This window comes from Corvus moneduloides, chromosome 2 (assembly GCF_009650955.1).
Source record: "Corvus moneduloides isolate bCorMon1 chromosome 2, bCorMon1.pri, whole genome shotgun sequence".
NCBI classification, from domain to species: domain Eukaryota; kingdom Metazoa; phylum Chordata; class Aves; order Passeriformes; family Corvidae; genus Corvus; species Corvus moneduloides.
Window position 1 is genome coordinate 123,003,842 of NC_045477.1, and position 24,528 is coordinate 123,028,369.

General features: G+C 53.9%; 3 protein-coding genes and 1 long non-coding RNA gene across 5 annotated transcripts; all 4 read left to right on the top strand.

The window, feature by feature from the left end:
- The first annotated feature begins 553 nt into the window (after positions 1-553).
- Positions 554-2,343, top strand: LOC116436810. The gene is made up of 2 exons (XR_004237079.1): positions 554-900; positions 1,580-2,343. It is a non-coding gene; the product is annotated as an uncharacterized LOC116436810 (long non-coding RNA).
- A 697-nt stretch (positions 2,344-3,040) lies between these two features.
- Positions 3,041-5,123, top strand: LOC116440438 (olfactory receptor 51G2-like). Its single transcript, XM_032101277.1, is given in 2 exon segments — positions 3,041-4,115; positions 4,117-5,123. Coding segments are annotated over 2 exon segments (957 nt in total). The 5' UTR covers positions 3,041-3,260; the 3' UTR covers positions 4,219-5,123.
- An 8,518-nt stretch (positions 5,124-13,641) lies between these two features.
- LOC116440440 (olfactory receptor 51E2-like) lies at positions 13,642-24,171 on the top strand. 2 transcript variants are annotated; one of them, XM_032101279.1, is made up of 2 exons: positions 13,642-13,729; positions 22,473-24,171. In XM_032101279.1, the coding sequence occupies exon 2, from the start codon at positions 22,519-22,521 to the stop codon at positions 23,467-23,469; it is 951 nt and encodes a 316-aa protein (XP_031957170.1). In that variant the 5' UTR covers positions 13,642-13,729; positions 22,473-22,518; the 3' UTR covers positions 23,470-24,171. The 2 variants fall into 2 exon arrangements, with proteins under 2 accessions (XP_031957170.1, XP_031957171.1); XM_032101280.1 differs by lacking the exon at positions 13,642-13,729 and adding an exon at positions 19,742-20,323.
- LOC116440439 (olfactory receptor 51G2-like) lies at positions 13,643-19,042 on the top strand. The gene is made up of 2 exons (XM_032101278.1): positions 13,643-13,729; positions 17,496-19,042. The coding sequence occupies exon 2, from the start codon at positions 17,524-17,526 to the stop codon at positions 18,496-18,498; it is 975 nt and encodes a 324-aa protein (XP_031957169.1). The 5' UTR covers positions 13,643-13,729; positions 17,496-17,523; the 3' UTR covers positions 18,499-19,042.
- Positions 24,172-24,528: the final 357 nt, after the last annotated feature.

Consider the following 24,528-nt stretch of genomic DNA (forward strand, 5'->3'; position numbering starts at 1 on the left):
TCCAGCCCTTGTCCCCAGTCCCTCTCCAGCTCTCCTGGAGCCCCTTTAGGCAGTGGAACACTCACAGCCCTGGGCTGTGCCCTGTCAAAGGTGTGGAACAGGCAGCTGGAGGCTCCCCCACAGCTGTGGACAATGGGAGCACCACACCACCCTCCATCTCTGTACCCCATCTGAGTGTGAAATTCATCACATTATTAAAAAAAAAAAAAAATCAAAATACCATTTCTGATTAAGAATCAGAAGGTGTGGACCATGGTGAGGTGGGATGGAAGGAAATGAGCTTTGAGGTCCCTTCCAACCCACACCACTCTGTGATTCTGTGGTGATTCTATGAATCCTCTGACAGGTTTCTTGGTCTGTGCTCTTTTTTTAGGAACCTTTTGGGGATTTTCTTCTTGTCCTTGTTTCCTGGTATTTAATCCCTCTCTCTCTCTGTATCTCTCTCTCTCTCTAAATGTGATAAACACACAGGTGTGCAAATGTAGAGATATAAAATCTACCTTGGTACAAATCAGGGAGCTGCACGGGGGCAGCCAGGGGAGGAGGGCACCAGGGCTGGATCACTTCACTTTCCCAAATGCAAAATTTTCACAGAGCAGGGTGAAAATGTGTGAATTTTCTGTGTACGTCACTTCTGCTATTTTTTTCTCCATCTACTGTCCCAAATCTCCCTTTCCTCCCATTTTTGCATGGTGCTATTTTTTCAGAGAAAACAAGGAAAAGCTCATAGGCATTCCTGTGGTGCTCACACACCCTGAAGGACAAAGACATGAGCTGTGTGTCCCTGGGGGAGCCCCGCGGGGTTTGTGGCTGCTTAAATGCAGCTTCCCAGCCCTGTGAGCAGCGTGAGCAGCCAGGGCTGGCCCTGGTCCCCTCCCCGTGTTCTCTGCTGTCACCCGGGTAAGTACAGCTGGGCTGCCTGAAGGAAACAGGGACGTTGTTCCTCTGAAAGGGCAATTTCTGTCAGGGCTTGATTCAAACCAGAATTTATGGAGGTCTCTGGCAGAAGCAACAAACAGCGTGTAAGGAAAGCGCTGGGAGCAAATTGCTTTGCTAAATATTCCTTTTGATGTCATATCTACAGGTGGGCTTGGAGCAGGGGGTGGAGCTGGGCAATGTTTATGCTCCCTTCAAACCTTTCTGTGCTGATTCTGTGCTGATGAAAAGGCACCCTAAAAGTCCACCTTGGTCAATAATTACGAATTCCCTTCATTCTCTCAAGTGGTTCATGAATAGGTGTTGGCTGCCCCTGGATCCCCGGCAGTGTCCAAGGCCAGGCTGGACATTGGGGCTTGGAGCAGCCTGGGACAGTGGGAGGTGTCCCTGCCATGGCAGGGGTGGCACTGGATGGGCTGTAAGGTCCCTTGCATCCCAAACCACTCTGGGATTCTGTGAAGAGTCTGAGACAAATTTTAATCAATCTGTGCTCCTCAGCTATGCACAAAGTGTTAATTCCCAGCTGATAAGAGACCCAGAGCTTTTCCCTGGCCAGCCGTGGTGAGGGCTGAGCTGAGCTGCTGCCACCATCAGCTGCTCAGCTGGAGTTTGTAACAGGCACTAAATGCACCTGCATTTGCAGAGAGCCTGCTCTGGACATCCCCCCCGGCTGCCCCCACCTCCTCTCGCTGAGTGCCGCAGCTCCTGCCCCCTGCTCAGGCTCTGAGGATGCCCAGGAGAGCAGGCGGCTGCTGGGATCCTAGAGAGAGACCTGGAATCCACTGGTGAGTTTTCTGACGGCCTCAGGGCAGGTGAAACATCATTTCATCTTCAGTGTCCAACGTCCCTCAGGGGAGGAGAGACATTGAGCGTGTCCAGGGAAGGGAACAGAGCTGGGGAAGGGGCTCAGCCTGGAGAAAAGGAGGCTCAACAGGGGGACCTTCCCAGGGAACAGGGAGAGGACAAATGGAAATGGCCTCAAGCTGTGCCAGGGGAGGCTCAGGGTGGACAGCAGCAGGAATTTCCCCATGGAAAGGGAGCTCAGGCCTTGGCAGGGGCTGCCCAGGGAGGTTTGGAGTGCCCATCCCTGGAGGTGTCCCAGGAAGGGCTGGAGGTGGCACTCAGTGCTCTGGGCTGGGGACAAGGTGGGCATCGGGCACAGCTGGGCCTGGCTGGGCTGGGAGGGCTTTTCCAGCCTCAGGGATCCTGGGATTATGTGATTCAGGTTTTCTCTCTTATTTGAGCCTCTGAATTTCTTCCTTTCCATTTAATCTTGTTGGAGCTGAGAAGTACAAATGGCATTTCCTTCCCTCGGGGCTGGTTTGGATAATTGACCCGCAGATCTCGCTGATAAAGCTCCCTAAAACATCACACACTCTGCCAAGCTGAAAGCAAAGGGGAAGGAATCAACACAGACTCACGTAATGGGGCTGCTTCTCCTCTCTGAGGGAGATGTTCTCTCTCGTGGTCCCACCGCATTCAGTTCAGCACAAACATTGGCTTTTCCCTGCCTTCATCTCACGCCCCCTCCATCCTCCCTTCCCTCTCCTGCCGGCTGTCTCATCCCTGCAGGAACCAGCACGGCCAAGGCTGCTCCATCACTGCCATGGGGAGCAGCCAGCCCCGTTCCCAGGGTGATCGCCAGGGCTCCATCCCACCTCTCCTCCTACCCCGGGCAGGAACACACAGCCTGGTCTTGTCTGTGCTGCTGAGAAGCTTTGGGGCACCTGCCAACGGGCTGAGCACCAAATTTCCTGAAAATTTTGGCATTTAAAAGGGACTGCAATAGGGGGAAACACTTACATGTCCTACTTCTGTCCCTCGTTGTCTGCTGCTGTACACAGCCCTGGCGATGGTGATCCCGAGGCTGGTCCACTGTGGCTTTTCCTTCACTGATCACAGAGTCATGGAATCCCAGTTTGGGTTGGGAGGGACCTTAAAGCCCATCCAGTGCCACCCCTGCCATGGGCAGGGACACCTCCCACTGTCCCAGGCTGCTCCAAGCCCCAATGTCCAGCCTGGCCTTGGACACTGCCAGGGATCCAGGGGCAGCCCCAGCTGCTCTGGGCACCCTGTGCCAGGGCCTGCCCACCCTCCCAGAGAACAATCCCTTCCTAATATCTATTTAGAAATTAGGAAGAAATGATCTAATATCTTTCTCATATCTGATTGATGGGATAGTCTCAAATGAGTGCAGCTGCTCAGGGCTTTTTGGCTCCCAGGAGCCTGCCCTCCCCACCCTGTGCCAGCTGGGATGTCTCCTAGCAGGGCTTTTATTCCAAGATACTTTAATTTCCAGACCCTTGGACCACTGGAGCAGTGAGATGTCCTCTTCCAACAGGACTGGGTCCAGCTCCCTGGCCTTCATCCTCACGGGCATTCCCGGGGTGGCAGTGAGTAGCCCCTGGGTGGCCCTGCCCCTGTGCTGCCTGTACCTGCTCATGCTGCTGGGGAACTGCTGCCTGCTCTGGGCCATCAGGGCAGAGCACGCCCTGCACGCCCCCATGTACCAGCTCCTGTCCATGCTGGCCCTGGCAGACCTGGGGCTGTCCCTCTGCACCCTGCCCACCGTGCTGGCCGTGTTCTGCGTCCCGGCCACCTCGCTCCCCTTCCAGGCCTGCCTTGCCCAGATGTACTTCATCCACACCTTCTCGGCCATTGAGTCCGGGGTCCTGGTGGCCATGGCCTTCGACCGCTTCGTGGCCATCTGCCACCCCCTGCGCTACGGCTCCGTGCTGAGCGGCTCCCTGGTGGCCAGGGCAGGGGTGCTGATCGTCCTGCGGGGCACCTGCCTGGTGCTGCCCGTCGCTGCTCTCATGGCGAGGATGCCGTTCTGCAGGGCCCGCGTTCTGTCCCACTCCTTCTGCCTGCACCAGGACATGCTGAGGCTGGCGTGCGGGGACGTGCGGCCCAGCAGCTGGTACGGGCTGAGCGCCGTGATCCTCACCAAGGGCCTGGACTCGCTGGCCATCCTCCTGTCCTACGTGCTCATCCTCAGGGCCATCCTGGGCACCATCTCCCCGGGGGCGCGAGCCAAAGCCTTCAGCACCTGCATCTGCCACCTCTGCGCCGTCCTGCTCTTCTACATCCCGCTCATCAGCCTGTCCGTCATCCACAGGTTTGGGAAGCACCTGCCCCCCCTCGCCCCCACGCTCCTGGCTGATGCCTGCCTGCTGGTCCCCCCCTGTCCTGAACCCCCTCGTGTACAGCTGGAAAACAAAGCAGATCCGCAGGCGGATCCTCCTGCTGCTCTGCTGGAGAGGGACCCAGCAGCAGGGCTAGCCCCAGAGTGCCCCAAAGCTGGACTCCTCCCTCTTTCCTCTCCACACTGGAGTCCCAGAGTGGCAATTTCCTAATGCCAGTCTCCTCCTTCTGTTCCTCTCCAGACTGGTTGCTCATGGGCAATATCTCTCCTGGAGAAAATCCCTTGTGTTCCTTCCCATCCCTGTCACCTCTCTGCAGCACGGCTCTGCTCCTCTCCACAGAGGGATGGGTTATGACAATCCACACTATCCCCCTCCCGTTTTGGGATGCTCCACTCTCCGAAGGGCTGCGAGAGGCCAGAGCTGGTGTGGCCTTGTGGCAAAGCTGCCCTCCCTGCAGGCGGAGGAGAGACAAGGCTGCTGGGAGCAGGCTTTCACTGGAATTCACTGCCAAGAGGGGGTTTGGTCTCTGCAGAAATACAGACAGTGTTACCAGACTTGTGTTTTTATTTGCAATATCCCTGTTCAGTCCAGGACATGAGACCGTCAGTTCCCAGAGTTGTGTGACCCTCTGAGACTCCTTAGCCTTCATTGTACAGCCAATGTGAGCCACATCTTTGCAGTTAGGGAGACAAGAACTCGCCTGTGGACACAAACCCAGAAATCTGAGTACCTGGGACACAAACCCAGAAACGTGACTGTGGTGTCCTTGAGGGGTCTGCAAGGGGAGTGTGTGGTTTTTCCTGACTCATGATACCATCTCAGCCTATAACCCTTCTGGGAACATCAGGAAAATCCCTCCCCGCCATCCCAGGTTATGATCCCAATGAGGACAGGCTGCTCTGAGTGGAGCTCCAGGGTACCCTGGGTGTGCAGTGCCATCCAAAGGCGTCCTGTGATGTGTGGGGTGGTTGTGCACGGCCACAGTCCCTTAGGCACACTCGAGATGCACAGGTGACATGTTTCACACCTGGGCTGCTGGGCTGCCCCTCTCAGAGCACCCAGTGGTCACTGAGGAGCCTCCACCCCATCCCCAGGCAATCCCTCCTGACTAACCACACCTGGAATTGTGTAAAATAATCCTCCCTGCAAGGAAAATCCCCGTGACTTTGTCCTGTCTGCAGGGTCCTGCCAGGCCCTTTCCTCCTTTCTGCCTCCACAGCAGTGCCTTGAGTCTTCCCTGGGGCTGCTCTCCTCCTCTGGGATATCTCAGCCCAACCTGCTCCTCATCCCTGTAGCTGAGTGGACAAGGAGGAGAAAAGGAAAGGGAAACCACAGAATCCCAGACTGGCTTGGGTTGGGAGGGACGCTAAAGCTCATCCCATCCCACCCCTGCCATAGCAGGGACACCTCTCACTGTCCCAGGCTGCTCCAAGCCCCAATGTCCAGCCTGGCCTTGGGCACTGCCAGGGATCCAGGGGCAGCCCCAGCTGCTCTGGGCACCCTGTGCCAGAGCCTGCCCACCCTCCCAGGGAACAATTCCTGCCCAATCTCCCATCCAGCCCTGCCCTCTGGCACTGGGAAGCCATTCCCTGGCTCCTGGCCCTCCAGCCCTTGTCCCCAGTCCCTCTCCAGCTCTCCTGGAGCCCCTTTAGGCCCTGCAAGGGGCTCTGAGCTCTCCCTGGATCCTTCCCTTCCCCAGCTGAGCACCCCCAGCTCTCCCAGCCTGGCTCCAGAGCAGAGGGGCTCCAGCCCTGGAGCAGCTCCGGGGCCTCCTCTGGGCTCTGTCCAGCAGCTCCATGTCCCTGTTTTGGGGCCCCAGAGCTGGACACACTCCAGGCAGGGTCTCATGAGAGCAGAGAAGAGGGGCAGAATCCCCTCCCTCGCCCTTCTGCCCTCGTGTGGGATGACCCAGGGTATGGGTCATGCCCTGTGCTCCCTTGTGGCTCTCCCTCACTCCCATCCTGACTGCTCCCCCCAAACCCGGCTGTTCTCCAGCTGTTCCCAACTCACAGCAATTCGCAGTCTCCATTTAATCATTGACAGCACCTCTACTCTTCCCAGCATTCGCTGTTTGCTTTGCTCTGTTTGACTTTCCATAGCATCGCCCAAAGCAATAATGGACAGACCAATTTTTCTACAAGTGCTTTCCAGCTGTCGCTGCCTTTCCCCACCTGAACTTCCTCAGCCCTGGACCTGCACACTGTATTTGCCATCCCAAAATTCCATTTTGCCAGCAGACAGTAGGAGCTGTCAGCTTCCTCTTCACACCAGCATCGGCACACAGGGGGTGGTTCAGGGGCTCCAGGATGCTCACAGGAATGTGAAGCTTCTGCTCTGGAGCCAGGCTGGCAGAGCTGGGGGTGCTCACCTGGAGAAGGGAAGGATCCAGGGAGAGCTCAGAGCCCCTTGCAGAGACTAAAGGGGCTCCAGGAGAGCTGCAGAGGGACTGGGGACAAGGGCTGTACCTTGGTTTGAGACAAATTTGGAGGAAAAGGTCCGAAATGAACGTCCCCCTGTTAGAAGGCAGATTTCAGCAGCTCCTCCCCCACCAGGTTCGGAAAGAAATTCCTCGGAGGAAAGTGAAAAAAACGCTATTTATTTAACAAGCAAAGTGCATGCAGGCACGGAAAAGAGAATGAACCTCTCGCTGTGGAGAAGAAACCTGGGTAGATTTCAGAGTCCTTTCTGTGGGTGTGGCTCTGCTCTCTCTGGAGCCGGGGCTCGGCGCGGGCTTCCCGGTGATGGCGATCCGGACCGCAGCAGAACAGTCCCAAGAAAAGTTTCTTGCCTCAGCTAGCAGGCTAGCTACAAAGCAAAGAGTTTTAACTCTCCGTCTCCCTCCTGAGAAAAGGAGCCGAGAGCTGGGAAAAAGCAGGAAGGTGCTTTCCTCGGCTCTGTAGCAGCAGCAGCAGCAGCAGCGCAGGGGACCGTGTGTGTCCTTGAGCACAAACCGCTCTGAAAAATTCGCCTGGCTGCTCTCCCCCCTCTCCTGAGAAACAGCTTAAAGACACAGGAAGGCACAGGATTCATGTCTGGCGCAGGATTCATGTCTGGCACAGGGCAGACCATAGGGAACACAGCATCAAACAGTCACCCCCGGACAGGCTGGAAGGACAGGACCCAGGGAATGACTTCCCAGTGCCAGAGGGCAGGGCTGGATGGGAGATTGGGCAGGAATTGTTCCCTGGGAGGGTGGGCAGGCCCTGGCACAGGGTGCCCAGAGCAGCTGGGGCTGCCCCTGGATCCCTGGCAGTGCCCAAGGCCAGTGCTGGACATTGGGGCTTGGAGCAGCCTGGGACAGTGGGAGGTGTCCCTTGCCATGGCAGGGGTGGCACTGGATGGGCCTGTGAGGTCCTTTCCAACCCACACCTTTTTATGATGATGAAGAAACGACACTGCCTCACTCCATTCTTATTCTGATCAACTTTTGTGTTTTGTACCCATCTCACAGTTCAGTCCCATGTCTGACATTCCTTTGGTATCAGCTGACCCCACACAGCCCCCCCAGAGATTCAGCTGGGTTTGTGTTAATGGATTTGAAAGAGTTTTTCTTCCCAGCAAGGGAGAAGTGTCTCTGCAGCAGCACAACTTTCTTACTGGTAAAACTTCATCTGCTCTGCAAGACATCAAAAATGGGTCCTAAGGAGTTAAAGGGGTTAAAGAGACCAGCTCTGAAATGGAGTTGGATCTGGGATACTCTGATGCATTCCACTGAAATGTTTTTCCTTTTTATTGTTTTTAGGAGCAGCCACTGAACCCCTCTGCTTCTGTATCTTGGGATTTCACTGTCCTGTGAAAGTCCAGGGAACTTTCTTGTAAACCAGCATGACTGGTGTGGTCCTGAGGGCAGCCACACATTCATTGGGAAAGTTTGTTCTGTCTTGGGAATTGGACATGGACTAATGTTCTGACCTAGTCTGAGAACACAAAATCCTCTGTTTACGCCTCCATATCCGCATCACCAGACAGAGCAGCCCTGGGCTCCGGGTGAACAGATTCCATGTGTTAATCTCAGCCCTGAGAACGCAGCAGGTCATCAGTGAGGCCAGAATGAAATGGGATGTGGGACACTATAGAGGGATATAGGGCTTTTCAAATGATGAGGAAAACCTCCCAAAATGCAGCTTTGGAGTTTCCCCAGATCTGCACTGAGTGTCTCAAACATGGGGCTACCTGTGAAGTCCAGGTTCCCATGGCAGGAGGGGATGGCTCGATGTGGTCCCTGGAGCTGTGGAGCTCATCTGCTCTAAGGTGAGCTGAGATGCTCTGCCAGTTCAAACAAGGAAACTTCAAACCAAATCCTAACCCCAAACCCACATCCCAGATCCCAAACGCTTCGTCTCAGGTTTCCCCTGGTGGGTGGGACCATGGGAAGTGTTTATAGCTCTGTAGGTCATGCAAGAAATAAACCCTCAGCTTTTGCCCTGGGCAGCTGTGCCCGGGGCTGGACAATCCTTCCCATGACGGAATTTTCCCCAATATCCAACCCTGAGCCATGCCCTGGCCCAGCCTGAGGCCGTTCCCTCTCCTCCTGTCCCTGTTCCCTGGCAGCAGAGCCCGACCCCCCCGGCTGCCCCCCCTCCTGTCAGGGACTTGTGCAGAGCCACAAGGTCCCCCCTGAGAGATAAAACTGGTCTGTGATAAGAACACAAACCCATCCTATCCATGAGCAGCTCAAGGTTCTGAGATCACTCAGCATCACAGTTGCTCATGTACCAGTTACAAATTCCCCTGGATCTTTCTCCCGTCCCTTCTGGAAGCAGAATCATCTGCTAATGTTTTGCCAGATTGAATTTTGACCAGTTTGATGACATCCCAGTGATTTATTTTGAAGAAATCATTGCAGAATTTGCAGCATAATCTCGTTACTGCCTCTCCTCACAGCTCTGCCCTCATTTCCTTGCACTGTTAGTGAGATGCCTGTGTGCAGTATTTTCCAAAAATCCCATATATCAGAGTGATAAAGGACAATGGACACATTTTGCCTTATGAGAATGAAACTACTTCAAACTAAAGAACGTAAGATCTGTTGAGGAGATCAAAACAAAGAGTCTTTTAAACCTTTTCAGACTTATATCCCTGGCAGTGTTCAAGGCCAGGCTGGACAGACCTTGGAGCAACCTGGTCTAGTGGAAGGTGTCCCTGCCCATGGCAGGGGGTGGAACAGGGTGAGCTTTAAGGTCCCTCCCAACCCAAACTGGTCTGGGATTCTATGACTCTATATTCTGGAATTTCGGTATCTTTAAACCTTGTGAAACAGGGTGAAGAAAAATGTGAAATTCATGCAGCACTCATGCACCTCAACCCTGCCTCCTTGATCCAGACATGGCCAGGCAACCTGGAAACCCTTAAATTAATTCTTTCTAGGAAAGAAATCCTCCTGCAGAGCAGACCATAGCTGTCCCTATCCCTGGCAATCACCTGGATCCATCTGGCCCATTTTGGGCACCCGGGAATGCACTGGAAATCAAAGGGGGCTTTTCAGTGACAAGTTTTGTTGCTTTGGCGGAGCAGCGGTCTCTCCGCAGGCAATGCCATGCCCTCTCCCCTGCCAGCCGTCCCTGGTGGAGCTGTGCTGGGCATGGGGAGCTCGGGGAGGTATCAGCCACGGCTGTGAGGAAGCCCCTCAGGAACAACGTTTGTCCAAGAGTCCCCACACGTGGTGCTGAGTTTGGGGATTGGGCACTGCTCTCCTTGGGACCATCCAGCAGCAGGAGATTCACAGCTTTGCCTGACATACCTTCCCCATCAGGGTAAATTTATTGCATTCCAGTTGTTAGTTAGAATCACAGAATATCCTGAGCTGGAAGGGACCCACAGGGATCACCCAGTCCCACCCCTGGCCCTGCCCAGACCCCCCAGCAATCCCAGCCTGGGCACCCCTGGCAGCGCTGTCCAAACGCTCCTGGAGCTCTGGCAGCCTCGGGGCCGTGCCCATTCCCTGGGGAGCCTGGGCAGTGCCCAGCAGCCTCTGGGGGAAGAACCTTTCCCTAAAAATCCAACCTAACCCTGCCCTGGCCAGCTCCAGCCGCTCCCTGGCTGCTGTCCCTGGCCCAGGAGCAGAGATCGGAGCTGTCCCTGCGCTGCCCCTCGGGAGGAGCTGCAGCCCCGGGGAGCTCTGCCCTCAGGCTCCTCCAGGCTGAGCTGACCAGGTGACCTCGGGTGGCCCCTGCAGACCCTTCCCATCCTCCTGTCCCTCCTTTGGACACTCTCTAAGAGCTTTAGATCTCCTTCCTTTGCAGCTCTCAGCCAGCACTTTCCTGCCTGGTGGAGGTTTGGGACATGCTGGACGTGTCTGCTCTGAGTCTGCATTTCAGCCCATGGCACCCAGGCTGTGCCTCTGAACCTCTCTGCCATCTCTGATATGGGCAAGCAAAACCCAGTGTTTGCAGATGTCTCTGGGACTGTTTGATTTTCCATCCCGCACACTAAAAGTGGAGTCTGCTGCCCATACAGCCTCACTGCCTGTGCCCTCTGCATTTTCTGAACCTCCCGTTGGGTTATTTCCCTGATGGACCAATTCAGGCATTAACTGTGTCAATGTTTGCCCCTGAAGAGCTCATTCACTTGAGCAGGATAGGGCATGGGGGCCGCAGAGCTCTTCTGTGTCGCTCAGGGCAGCACAGGAAATTGGCTGATTCCACTTGGCTTTACCTGGGGTTTGTGGTGATTTCAATTAAAGTCACCATTTCTCTCCCAGAACTGCCCCAGCGCCCTCACCTCTGCACGAGCTGCAGCTGTGCAGGCGGAAAGAAGGAGCCTGGGCTGGAGTGGAAGCATCTCCCTCTGTAATTTTTTCCATGGTCAGTGTTGAGGTCACCCTGTTGTTCATAAGATGATGAATCCCAGAATCCCAGGATCCCTGAGGCTGGAAAAGCCCTCCCAGCCCAGCCAGGCCCAGCTGTGCCCGATGCCCACCTTGTCCCCAGCCCAGAGCACTGAGTGCCACCTCCAGCCCTTCCTGGGACACCTCCAGGGATGGGCACTCCAAACCTCCCTGGGCAGCTCTTCCCAAGGCCTGAGCTCCCTTTCCATGGGGAAATTCCTGCTGCTGTCCACCCCGAGCCTCCCCTGGCCCAGCCTGAGGCCGTTCCCTCTCCTCCTGTCCCTGTTCCCTGGCAGCAGAGCCCGACCCCCCCGGCTGCCCCCTCCTGTCAGGGACTTGTGCAGAGAGAGAAAACGGAAAGGGAAAGATTTGTTTGGAAGGAACCTACAACAATCCAATCTATCAGCCTGACCACTCCAAGGAAGCTCCTGTAGAAATGGAGATTGTCAGAAAAAGAACTTTCAGCCCTGAGCAGAGACAATAAAGCAATACAGGAAAGGTCTGTAAGACAAAAATGGGAAGGAGACGATCCATATGGAATTATTATTCAGCTTTACTCACACTATGTGGACCAGAAAAGGGGGAGAACACACACTGAAAACGTCAGCATGTTAAAGATATATTAAAGAATATTTATAAATAGATATTTGAGGTCCCCACCAGCCCCAATCTTCCTGTGATTTTAATCAAGTAAAAAAATACTTTTTAAAATGAGCTTATAGTGGAATTATGGAACTCTCCACTGCTGGATGCTGTGGGATCCCAAAGGATATGTAAAATGATCAGACAAGTTCATAGGTGAGAGATTCTTTGTTTTCTATGAAACACGGTGGCTGAGGTGCTGTCTCCTGCTCAGGAAACCTCTGAAGTGATTGCCAGGTGCTGGGACATGTGCCAAGGGAATGATAAACTGCAAATGACCTTCCTAAATGGCCATTAATAGCCACTCTTGCCGCAGGATGGCAAGATGTAGGATCGTTTCATTTGCTCAGTAGAGTAGAACCCCAGACTGGTTTGGGTGGGGAGGAACCTTAAAGCCCATCCCGTTTCACCCCCTGCCATGGGCAGGAACACCTTTCACTAGAGCAGGTTGCTCCTACCTGGCCTTGAACCCTTCCAGAGATGGGGCAGCCACAGCTTGCTTGAATCACCCACACACGTATTGCGCAGTGTGAGATTATTTCATCTTACCAGATATGCTCCAAGTCTTACAATTCCTCTGATTTGTGCCTCAAGAGTTGCCCACACCGAGCTTCTCACAGGGGTGGCTCCACACTGTGCCCCCACCAAGCCACTCTTGCTGGTTTTCTGCTTAATTCCCTTTTCCAGACACGTGGGTATTGCTGTGAGTGGGGAGGGGTGTGAGGAGCTTTCATCTATTTTCCCATCTTTAGGAAAATAACAAGAGCTTTCCCAGGAGCCCAGCTGGGGGTGGGCACAGCCACCACTTGGCACCCGGCAGTCTGTGCTGGAAGTGTTTATGATTTGAGGCTGAGCCAGTCCTCATAAATTGACTCTGCAGGGCAGAGTTCAGGGGGTCAGTGCTCAGAGGAGTGTGGGAAGGGATGGCGAGGAGGGAAGGAAAAGGGGTGGAGGCTTGGTCATGGAATCACAGGATCCCAGGATCCCTGAGGCTGGAAAAGCCCTCCCAGCCCAGCCAGGCCCAGCTGTGCCCCATGCCCACCTTGTCCCCAGCCCAGAGCACTGAGTGCCACCTCCAGCCCTTCCTGGGACACCTCCAGGGATGGGCACTCCAAACCTCCCTGGGCAGCCCCTGCCAAGGCCTGAGCTCCCTTTCCATGGGGAAATTCCTGCTGCTGTCCACCCTGAGCCTCCCCTGGCACAGCTTGAGGACGATCCTCAGGCCTGTTCTGTCCTCCCATGTGAAAACCTTTACAAGACCCCATCCCTGGAGGTGGTCAAGGAAGGCTTGGATGTGGCACTCGGTGCTCTGGGCTGGGGACAAGGTAGAGTTTGGACACAGGTTGGACTTTGTGGTCTAGTACAGCTTTTCCAATCTCAGTGATCCTGGGATTCTGTGAATTTCCTGGTGTCCATGGAGGGCAGTGCCCCAGCACAGATGGGTTTACAACTGCACAAGTGTCTTTTAGGGCCAGAGGCTGCATTTTCTACAGACACCGCACATGAGACAAACCGATTTGCTCCCCCTGGCCTGGTTCAGGTGCAGAAGTAGTGGTTAAGTTCAGTTTCCATCCCACAGCTGAGGGGGAAAAGATAAACTTATTGCCACAACACATCTTGACACAGACAGCTCCTGGGCCGCCCGAGGGGACGCCCACCCCTGGGGCTGTGTTTGCCTTTGTAATATCCAGTTTGTTTTACTGTGCAGTATATTATGATTTTAATTAAACATGTGGTGTCTCACCGGTCAGAGGGAGACAGCCAGAACTTCCCCTCTGTCATTTCCTCAGAGCGATGCTGCAAGCATTCCTCTTGCAAAATTTATTATTTCCACTACAGATTTATCCTCCCAATAAAAATTATGTGTATTGCCAGCACCGTGGCTGCAGCACTGCCAGCCATAAATCGCCGGGAGCCATAAACATGTCACCAATAAACTATCAGGAGAAAATCCTGCCTGCTGGGAGAGCAGCATAAATGGAAACGCTCATTTACTGCACGCACTCCTCCCGCTGTTTGCGCACGGGAGCCGGGGCTGCGCGGCTCCTGGGTGATTGGGCAGGGTCAGCGTTATAAGCGCTGCCCTCCGGACACGGACACGGACAGGACACGGGATCTCCCTCTGCTCCTCGACAGGGCCGAGCCGCCTGCGCTGGCCCGAGAGCCCCCGGCACCCTCGGTGAGTGCGGTCAGCCCCTCTGGGGACAGTGACAGGGCCGGGCGGTGGCCCCAGCGCCGCTCGGGCGGTGCCCGCGGTGCCCGCGGCTGGGATGGGCCGGAGGGAGGGGGCCGGTGCATCTCGGCTGCCGCCGGGGAAGCTGCAGCCAGCGCGGGGCTGTCGCTGGGCTGTGGCTTTGCGTGGGATCCAGCTGCTCTCCCACTCTTGGGGGGCCGTCCCGGCTCTGGGAATGGCCCATCCCTGTCCTGGCCCCCAAAGTCACCAGGCAGTTGGGCTCTCTGGGTGCTGCATCGCCAGGGTCCCTCTGCTGACCCTGCTCCCTTCGCCGAGCCCTCGCTTGGTTGCCTGAGTTGGCAGCGATGCCATTGTGCAAACAGCAACGTCTCCTCTTCGGGAAGAAGCAGATTTCTGAGCCTCATCCGGCCCCAGCCCCAGCTCCCAAGGCCCTGCTCCTGCCCTGGCTGACAAGAACTCTTACAACTCCAGCATTTTGCGTTATTGGTGAACATTAAAGCCGGAGAAAGGCAAAAATCAGGAGGCGGCTTTAAGGGCAGGAGAACGGACGGCACTGTGTCCTCGTGAGGCTTCTACCCTGGTGCCTGGCCGCTTCTCCCAGCGCTGGGCTGCTCCTGGGGAGCAGGAACACCTTGGGCACCAAGCAGGAGACACCCTCTCTGGGGCTGGATGGCTCAGCAGCCACCTGCCATGAATCTTTAACTTGGTATCCTCCAGGAATGGGAGGTTTGCTTCCTCCTCAGGGCTTGGCTGCGCAAGAAAGGTGCAATTGCCATCCCATGATAGTCAGCCAGGAGTTCTTTTCTGACCTGGTTTTGTGATTCTGTGGTCCTGTGACAGACACATGCGTGCTGTAAGTTGAGCTGTCTGTTACCTACACACACAAATGCACTTAAACATGAACAAGCAGGCCTGGTTGTTGATACATTTCATACATTGGGTGTGTATATATTTATATACATCCCTTACAGACACACACATAAAACAAGCAGGGGTAGAACCGTCTAGGAGAAGAATCTCTATCTGTAGTGTGTTGGGGCACATAACAAACCAGAGCAGCTCAGAGGGGAACAGAGTGAATAAATCATATTTCTGAGCCATTTCTGTGCTGGGAGTTGATGGTGTTTTTGTCAGGTTTGAGGGAAGGTTTTTGCTGTAAGTGAAGCATCTCCTACAGACCCAGGGGGTTCTCACCAGTCCCTTCTTTCCTTGGTGCTCTAACAGTCTCTTTATCCACCTCCATATTCCTGGAAAACTGTTGGATCTCCATGTCTTTGAGAGTTCTGGATATCTGCCAGAAGCTGCACTCAGGGACGCAGGCCTGCGCACACTCGGAATTTTTAGGGTTTTTACCCAGGCTCCAGATGTGACTGAATTGCAGGAGTCAGCAGATGGATTTCACTGCTCAGATCACAGAATTGTGGAATAATCTGGGTAGCAAGGGACCTTAAAGCTCATCCAGTGCCAGCCCTGCCAGGCACAGGGACACCTTCCACCAGACAAGGTTCCTCCAAGCCCTGTCCAACCTGGCCTTGGGCACTTGCAGGGATCCAGGGGCAGCCACAGCTGCTCTGGGCACCCTGTGCCAGGGCCTGCCCACCTGCAGATGCTGTTGCATTGGCAGAAAGGGGCAGCTCTTACCTTTGGGGAGCTCTGAGCCAGCAGCGAGGACCAGAGGTACCTGCGGGCAGGTCCCTTTGGTGCCATCAGGCTCTGTGGAACCAGCAGGGGATGCACCAGCTGCCCACCCCTGCCCAAGCCCCCCACGCGCTGCCCAGGCTCTCCTGAGGAAGGGCTGAGATTGTCCTTTCAGCACCTGACACAGCAGGGCTGCAGGTCAGGGTGATTCTGATACCAGCACGGGACTCTGCCTTGCCTGGAGAAAATCAAATGATTTTGGGTTTTCCCCAGGTCCCATCAGTTATGTGTTGCTTTTGCCCTGGAGCAGGAAGATGTTTGTCCTTGCTGAGCTTCAGGATTTATTGTCACATTGGACTCTCAAGCTGAGAATCTAATGAAGAAAGTCGTATTAGGAACCAAGAAATACGTCATGGAAGAATGTGTGTTATTCAAACATGAGCTGTGTTACAGCAAACCCTCTGGCTCATAATGCAGGCACTCTGTGGCCTGAGTTTTGTATCCTGTGGAAGGTGCAGGAAGACTGAAGTCACGAATATTTTTTTTGCTTTAATTAGCTCTTGTCTTGCACATTTGCTGCTTTCCCCCACCCACCCAGTGGGTCATTCTGTCACTGAGGGGCTCAGGGACCCTGTCAGCCTCTCCAGCATTGTCACAGGAAATGAAGGAACCTGGATTGTGCCAAGACTTGGAGGTTCAGTGGATAATTCACATTGGAGAGACTTCTGAAGATCTCTAGTCCAACATCTGCCTCAAGGCAGGGCCGGCTTGGAGGTCTCATGGCTTTGTCCAGCTGGGTCTTGAAAACTTCTGTGGATGGAGATGTGCAACCTCTGGACAACCTGCTCCGATGTCTGATGGGGAAATAGTTCTCATTTTATTCAGTCTAAACCTCCCTCCTTTCAACTTACACCTGTTGTCTCCCCTCCTTCTTCCGTGCTCTGCTGTGAAGATCCCGGTCCAGCCTCCTCGATGCCTGCTTGGAGCTAGGGGAAGGCTGCTGCCAGATGCCTGCAAACCTCTCTTCTCCAGGCTGAACAAGCCTCTTTCCTGGATCTCTTATTCCAGGGCATTCTCCACTGCCACCTGTCTCAGTGACATCCTGCTGAGCTCACTGGAGCAGGCACTGCTTGGCAGATTTCTGCCAAGGCCTCACTCCCCTCCTGCCCTTGATCCCTCTCTGAAACACCCACCATATCCCATGTGCCCCTCGCCTCCAGCTGGGACCCAGAGGCTTTCCCAGGATCCTCCCCAGGGCTCTGAACCTGGAACATCTTGTGCTTTGCCTGGTGTGTGCCTGTTACGAACACCGCACAGAGCCTGTGCCCACGTGGGGTTTGGCTCATTTATTCCCCTCCACCTGGCAGTGAGATTGTGAAATGAGCAGGGCTTGGGTGTGAGAACTGCTGAAATTCCACCTTGCCCTGGGAACCATCTTCTGAGCTGAGAGCAGGAGGGTCTGAGTGGCTAATTCTCTGTTCTGCTGGAAATCGTGGAATCCCAGACTGGTTTGGATTGGGAGGGGCCTTAAAGCCCATCCTGTTCCAGCAACTGCTGTGGGCAGGGACACGTTCCACTAGACCAGGCTGCTCCAACCTGGCGTTAAACACTCGCAGGGGTGGGGTAGCCACAGCTTCTCTGGGCAGCCTGTGCCAGTGCCAACAAATTTTGCATTTGTTTCCAGTGTTGATTTCCTAAAGAAGAAGTGTCAGGGTTAAACTTTCACAATTTTCACGCCTTTTGATCTCCAGCTGGCATAAAAAAGAAGCTTTGGCTTAGCAGCTTGGTCGTGGTTGGGATGATCATAGAAAAGGCGTTTGCTCACTCCACAGAGCATCTCAAACTCTGGAGTTTGGGGATGACTGTGAAATAGTAGCACTCCCCAGGAATGTTTTCCTTTTCATTCTAAAGTCTTTCTTTTTTTTCTCTTTTTCAAGAAGAAATGTCCATCCTTTTCCTTCATTTTGGTAAACAAGAGCGTAGCCATATGTGACACTGTTCCCAAAACATCACGGGGATCCCTGCAGAGGCTGGTGGGGAGGGGGAGGGATTGCAGCTCCTCTGTTAGCGGAGGGTCCCGCTATGTGGAGTTTGTGTTCTTGGTTTGTTTTAGGTCTAGGCCATGTGAGAGCTGAGCTGGGATGGAGCATGACTCACACAGCCCTTGGGAATTCAATGGCTCCTTCTATCAGCCTTCAGCTTTCCTCATGATGGGCATCCCGGGCCTGGAAGCCCTTCACCCCTGGATCTCCATCCCTTTCTGTGCCCTCTACCTCACTGCTCTCTTGGGGAACTGCGTCATCCTGTTCATCATCAGGAAGACCCAAAGTCTGCATGAGCCCATGTACTACTTCCTGTCCATGCTGGCGGTCACTGACCTGGGCCTGGCTCTCTGCACCCTGCCCACCACCCTGGGCCTCTTTTGGTTCAATGTGCGCAGGATTGGCTTCGACGCCTGCCTCACCCAGATGTATTTCATCCACATCCTGTCCTTCATCGAGTCCTCCGTGCTCCTGGCCATGGCCTTTGACCGCTTCATTGCCATCTCCCACCCCCTGAGACACCCATCCATCCTGACCAAAACCACTGTCCTAAAGATAGGCCTGGCCATCGTGCTGAGAGGGATGGTCTCGCTCCTTCCCATTCCCTTCCTGCTCAAGAGACTGACCTACTGTGGCAAGACGGAGCTTTCCCACTCCTTCTGCTTCCATCCTGACATCATGAACCTGGCATGTGCAGATATAAAGGTCAATGTCTTCTACGGGATGATCATTCTCTTATCCACGGTGGGGATGGACTTCATCTTCATCGTGCTGTCCTACATCCTCATCATCAGAACCGTCGTCAGCCTCACCACCAAGGAGGAGTGTCTGAAGGCTTTGAACACCTGTGTCTCCCACATCTGTGCTGTCCTCGTCTTCTTCATCCCCATGATCGGACTGTCCATGATCCATCGCTTTGGAAAGAACGTTCCTCCCCTCGTTAACACCTTGGTGGCCTACACCTACCTCATCATTCCCCCTGCTCTCAACCCCGTTATCTACAGCATAAAATCCACCCACATGCGGGAGGCCTTGCTCAGGGCCCTGCGCAGGAAGCGTGGATCTGACTGGTAGTTTCCTCCACCAGTTCTGCCAGAAAGTGCTGATGGACTGGGTTGTGTGTCAGACCTCTGGGGCTGGGTTGTGTGTCAGACCTCTGGGGCTGGTTTCTCAGTCAGAGCTCTTGGCCTGGTTTCCCAGTCAGAGCTGGTGGACTGGCCTCTTGGTGCTCCATCCATGCAGGTCACTGCCAGAGGAAAGAACAGCAGATCCACTGGGATGCTGTCCCCCAACCCAGAGCTGTGAACTCTCATGTTCTGTCCTAGCATGGTGCTTTCCTGCCTTCCTGCAGACACCCCCAGATTAAGGATCCATCCAGGCTGGGCACAGAGCATTCCTCACTGGGTCCTGTTGAGGGGCCCAGGGTGCTCTCAGCCCTTCTCAGCCATCATCCATGTGTCTGGAGTGCTGTGCCCATCCCCAGTCAGAAAACAGCTGCTTTTGCATCTCTTGTGGATGTTTTTGAGTCTTACCAGCTTGCCAAGTCTAATTAATGACCCAGTCATTGCTCTGCATTGAATGTCACGTATGTGCAGCATCCACAATAAAATCCATCTATTCGTTGTGAAAGGTCGTGAGATTTGACGAAGCCTTTTTTCTGTCTCTATGATGCAGAAGTATTAGGTTGGAGTTGCCTAAAATCTTCAGGGTGTGCTGCAGATGGGCAGGACTGTATGGGTCAGGTGTGTCTGGATGGGCTTGGGGGTCTGGTGGGGTGGAAACTCTCTTGCAAAAAAAAAGGGGGGTTCAGAAACATTGTAGGAATGGCTAAACTTCCTGACACCCAGGACCATGTGCTGCTGCCTTCCATCTGAGGCCTGCTAGTGCTGGCTGTGCCCCTCAGAGGGGTGGGAGGAGATCTCCAGGGGCATCCCCAGGTGGGAGATGACAGCATGTCCCAGCATCTCCTTGCTCTGCTGGAGGCTGGCTCTCAGCCAGGCACGCAGAAAGGCTTCGTGGTTCTCCTGGCCCCTGTCCTCCCACAGACAGAATAAAATGGCCCCAAATCATAGAATAGAATCACAGGACCACTAGGGTTGGAAAAGCCCTCCCAGACCTGTGACCGATGCCCACCTTGTCACTCAGACCAGAGCAGCGAGTGCCACGTCCAGTTGTAAATTCCTCCAAATTGCAGAGCTGTAGTTCTGTTCATCTCAAACCATATTTAGGCCAGTCTTGAGCACAGTGGAGAATAAGAAGCAACAGTCAGTGTTTATCTTGGAAGGATAAAGCAGCAAAGGCACTGGGACAGGATCCCATCCCTGAACTGGCCTGGTTTTGCCTGACACTGAGCACTTCACCAGCCCAGATCAGTTTCTTTCTATTCTGCTCCACATGTGCAGGAGCTGGAGAGAAAAAAATGGAGAGAAAAAATAATGCAGAAACAGCTTCATAAAAAACCAGAAAGAGGGCAGGGAAGATTCCAAAGGGGAGGATTCCCAGGCCACTGTTTGCTCTGTGTTGTGCTCATTATCTCAGTGTGTCCCCAGGGGCCCTTGCCCAGGGTGAAACGCCAACAGCCCCCAGGAGCTCAGCCTGGGGAGCAGCTCCCACTGGCACTGGGGACTGGCTCTGCTCAAATATCTCTGATCTGAACTGGAGCTTGCAGGGAAAATTAACATAAGGGAACAACATCTAGGAGAAAAGAGCTGGAGGGAGGCCTGGCTTGCAGCATCCTCACACAGGATTCTGAAATTGATGATTGAGAACTCTGAGAAGATTCTGAGTCTGCTCCCATTCTGAAAACTTCCAGAGTTCATCCCTGGCTGTCTGTGCTTCCCAGCTGCAGCTGTTCTCCAAAATGGCTCTGAAACAAAAAGCCTGAGACGCCTCTGCCACAGTAAGAAAGTGTTTGGGGGGGAGTTGGAGGGCAAAGTGTGACGGATTTATCAGCACATCTGTGAGCACAGCTGGAGAGCAGGGTGGAGGGGGAATGAGAGGGAGAGATAAAGGCTGAGGGGAGAGGAAGGGGAAGGGAAAGAGGGAGAAGGCGGAGAAGGCAGAGAAGGAGAAAGAAGAAGAAAGGTGAGAGAGCTGGGATCATTCAGCCTGGAGAAGAGAAGGCTCCAGGAAGACCTCAGAGCCCCTTCCAGGACCTAAAGGGGCTCCAGGAGAGCTGGAGAGGGACTTTGGAAAACAGCCTGGAGTGCTAGGACAAGGGGGAATGTCTTCCCACTGCCAGAGGGCAGGGCTGGATGGGATATTGGGCTGGAATTGTTCCCTGGGAGGGTGGGCAGGCCCTGGCACAGGGTGCCCAGAGCAGCTGGGGCTGCCCCTGGATCCCTGGCAGTGCCCAAGGCCAGGCTGGACACTGGGGCTTGGAGCAGCCTGGGACAGTGGAAGGTGTCCCTGCCCATGGCAGGGGTGGCACTGGGTGGGCTTTGAGGTCCCTCCCAACCCAAACTGGGATTCCATGGTTCTTTGATGAGGTGGGGATTGGTCAAAGGTTGGACTCCATGATCCTGGATTTCCAACCTCAGTGATTCTCTGATTCTGTGAGTTTGTGATTTACTGCTGGGGCTGCTGCTTGGATCCTCCTAGGAAAATAAATCTGCATTTACTGGTGTTTCAAAGACATGGATCCAGTTTCCATTTCTGCAGAAACCCAGGCCCTCACAGCACCCGCTCTGCCCACCAGCAGTGCCAGATCCTGAGCCACTTCTGAGAACCTGGGTACATTTATTGGTGCCAGAGAATCAGAGATGAACTGAAGCATCAGGGACTGTTTCGGTGCCTGTCTCACAACCCCATTCCCTCAGGGAAATGATCAGAGGGGCAGAGATTTTCCAGTGAGACACCGGTGATTCCGTCAGGGCTGGCAGCTGAGGTGTCTCAGTACCTGTTGGTGATTACTGAGGCTCCGTGTTCATTCCATTTGTGTCTTAATTCAAGTGCTTGGCTGCCAGCGTCATCCCTGGAATAGATTTTGGGCACAGTGACAGCAACAGCCCTCCCACGCTGTGTGTAAATCGGGTATAAAAAGCTACAATGTGAGTCCTCTGTGTTATACATCCGAGATGGAAAAGCCCCACATCAGGAGAATAAACCTGATGGTATTTTAAGCCTTCACCACAGATGTGCAATAAAACCCCCCATGTTTCACAACCCAACATTACTTATAAAATAACTCCATTAATAACCTGCAGAGATTGCCATAAAACCACTTTGCATCATTGATTTGCATGGAATAACCAGAAAGTTCAGGTTATGTGCTTGACTTTGTGCTGTCCATCCAGGGCTGGAGGGATGGTGGGTTTATTGCAGCACAGGTACAGCCAGGTACTGGCTTGGTGCCTGAAATTAGACAGGTGCCTAAAATATACCTCCAGGTATGTAGCCTTTTATGTACCTCCAGGCCATTATCCTTGGATCATAGCACTCCTGGAAAATCCACAGATACAGAATAAGGTGAATAATCTGATTCTTTTTTTCCACAGATATTCTGTTTTTTCCCTACATGTTTTTCATAAGATGAAAATCCAATTTGTATGTGCAAAAGAAGATTGAAAGATTCATGTCTGCCTGTGCCTGTGTGCTGTTCTGGGGAGGGCTGGGCCGTGGGAGGCAGCACCGCCAGCTTCAGCCTCACTGAGCACATTTCTGACAGGGCACCACGGCACATACGGAAAACATCAAGCAGCACTGAAGTTTTACAGAAAGCACTGAAAATCTGCTGGGCTTTTTGTTATCATTTTTAATTTTGTCCTTTAAAAAGAAAAGCAAACAAGTTCAGCTGATGGGTTTATTCTTCAACAGGTTGATTTTACAGTGTTCTGCCTTTTAGAGAATTCAGGCAATTCCTGTTCAAACTCAAATGTCAGCATTTTGTCACTGCATATGTTGTTGCATAGAGCCATAATGGGGTAAAAAACTGTGAGACGAGCTCTCTGCATCAGTGTGGCAACTCTGAGAATCCCAGGAATGGCCCTGTGGGATCCCAAGCCGTGGGAAAGGGTTTATAAAAAATCCCGTTTGTGTTTCCCTTGCAGCAGGAAGTGCCCTGGCATAGCATGAGTGCCCCTGCCCCTGTGGGCCATGCCCTTCTCCAACAGCTCTGACCTCAGCCCGTCCTTCATCCTGGCCAGCATCCCGGGGCTGGAGGCCGCGCAGTCCTGGATGGCCATCCCGCTGTGCTCTGCCTACATCCTGGCGGTGACGGGCAACTGCGCGGTGCTGCTGGTGGTGCGGATGGAGCCCAGCCTGCACGCGCCCATGTACTTCTTCCTCTGCATGCTGGCTGCCATCGACCTGGCCTTGGCCACGGCCACCGTGCCGCGCATCCTCTCCTTCTACTGGTTCAACAGCAGGGAGATCGGCTTCGGCGCCTGCCTGCTCCAGATGTTCCTCATCCACACGCTCTCGGCCATCGAGTCCACCGTGCTGCTGGCCATGGCCGTGGACCGCTATGTGGCCATCTGCCACCCGCTGCGGCATGCTGCCATCCTCACCAACGCCGCCACGGCCAAAATCGGGCTGCTGGCCATGGCCAGAGGAGTGCTCTTCTTCCTGCCTCTGCCTCTGCTGCTCCTGCCCCTTCCCTTCTGCGGCTCCCGGGTGCTGTCCCACTCCTTCTGCCTGCACCAGGACGTGATGAACCTGGCCTGCGCCAACACCACCCCCAGCGTGGTGTACGGGCTCACTGCCATCCTGCTGGTCATGGGGCTGGACGCCGTCCTCATCTGCCTCTCCTACATCCTCATCCTTAAGGCCGTCCTGCGCCTCGCGGCGTGGAGGGAGAGGCTCAAAGTGTTCAGCACCTGCATCGCCCACATCTGCGTGGTGCTGGCCTTCTACGTGCCCCTGATCGGGCTGTCTGTGGTGCACAGGTTTGGGAAGGACCTGGCTCCGCTGGTCCACATCATCATGGGCAACATCTACATCCTGGTGCCCGCTGTGCTCAACCCTATCATCTACGGGGTGAGGACCAAGCAGATCCAGAGGAGGATCCTGAGTTTGATCCATGTTAGTGACAGAACTCCCCGGTGACCTGGGCTCGGCCGCTGTCCCCTGTGTCCTCACGCCGGCTCATCTTGTTTCACACAGAGTCTGTGGTGCAGGACTGTCCTGTCCGTGTGCTCTGAGGTGCTGCCACCAGGCAAAAGCTGATTGTAAACTCCTGATTGTAAACTCCTGATTGTAAACTCCTGATTGTAAACTCCTTCCAAGAGTGTTTGCCCTCACCAAACTTAGAGAGAAATGACTGCAATGATCTAAATCCAAGCCCAACCTGGCAGGTTCTGCAAGGAAGGAAAAGTGACTCAGCAAACTTATCAAGATGGCCCAGCATTGCACCTCTTGGTTCCCATCCCACCTCTAACAGTGGGAGAGCAGAGCAAATGCTGGATGGTTTGGGATGATTTAGTTAATTCATTGTTTTCACATGTGGCACATTCACATTCCAAAATTTTTGCCAGAAAATTTGCATGTAGCAGCATTCTCTAAGTAAAATAATTACAGGAAGCCTGTCCAAAGTGACATTACAGATGCAGAAATGCATTTCAGAAGAAGAACTTCCACCTCTGAGGTCTTGTTCTGACCTCTTGTGTGCTCTGTCAAGGCCCCTCAACATCCTCATAGCAGATGCTGTGGAAAAACTTTGGACTCAGAGTTACTGGTAGCAACTGTAAAAATAATTTAAATTAATAATTGTATTCAATAAAATGACAACATCTCAAGGGAAAAAAATAAGCAAGTTATAAATGTCAGTGATGATTCCATGCTGAAGGAAGTCTCATTTCCAAGCCAAGGGTGTTTCATACCTTTGATTCCACACTGGGAATTCTTAAAGTCCTGTCACTGTAACCACTGAACAGAGTTTGGCACCATCCTCTGGCACCCCTTGGAGAGATTTGTGTGGATTGATGGGAGCCTCTCTCACTGTTCTCATTATCATGAATTGTGGTTCCACTCTCGAGGTGAAACCAGGGATGTGCTCGCAGTTCCCACTGCAGCAGCCACTGAGATCTCTCCGGGAGAGGTGCCCGGGGTGAGTTCCCATTTGATCAGGGTGCTTTTGCTGCACAAGGGGGTGGCACAAAGCCCTGC

Bases quoted from the DNA above. Each gene is read 5' to 3' on its own strand.
- LOC116440439 (XM_032101278.1), top strand. From the start codon at position 17,524: ATGGAGCATGACTCACACAGCCCTTGGGAATTCAATGGCTCCTTCTAT.
- LOC116440440 (XM_032101279.1), top strand. From the start codon at position 22,519: ATGCCCTTCTCCAACAGCTCTGACCTCAGCCCGTCCTTCATCCTGGCC.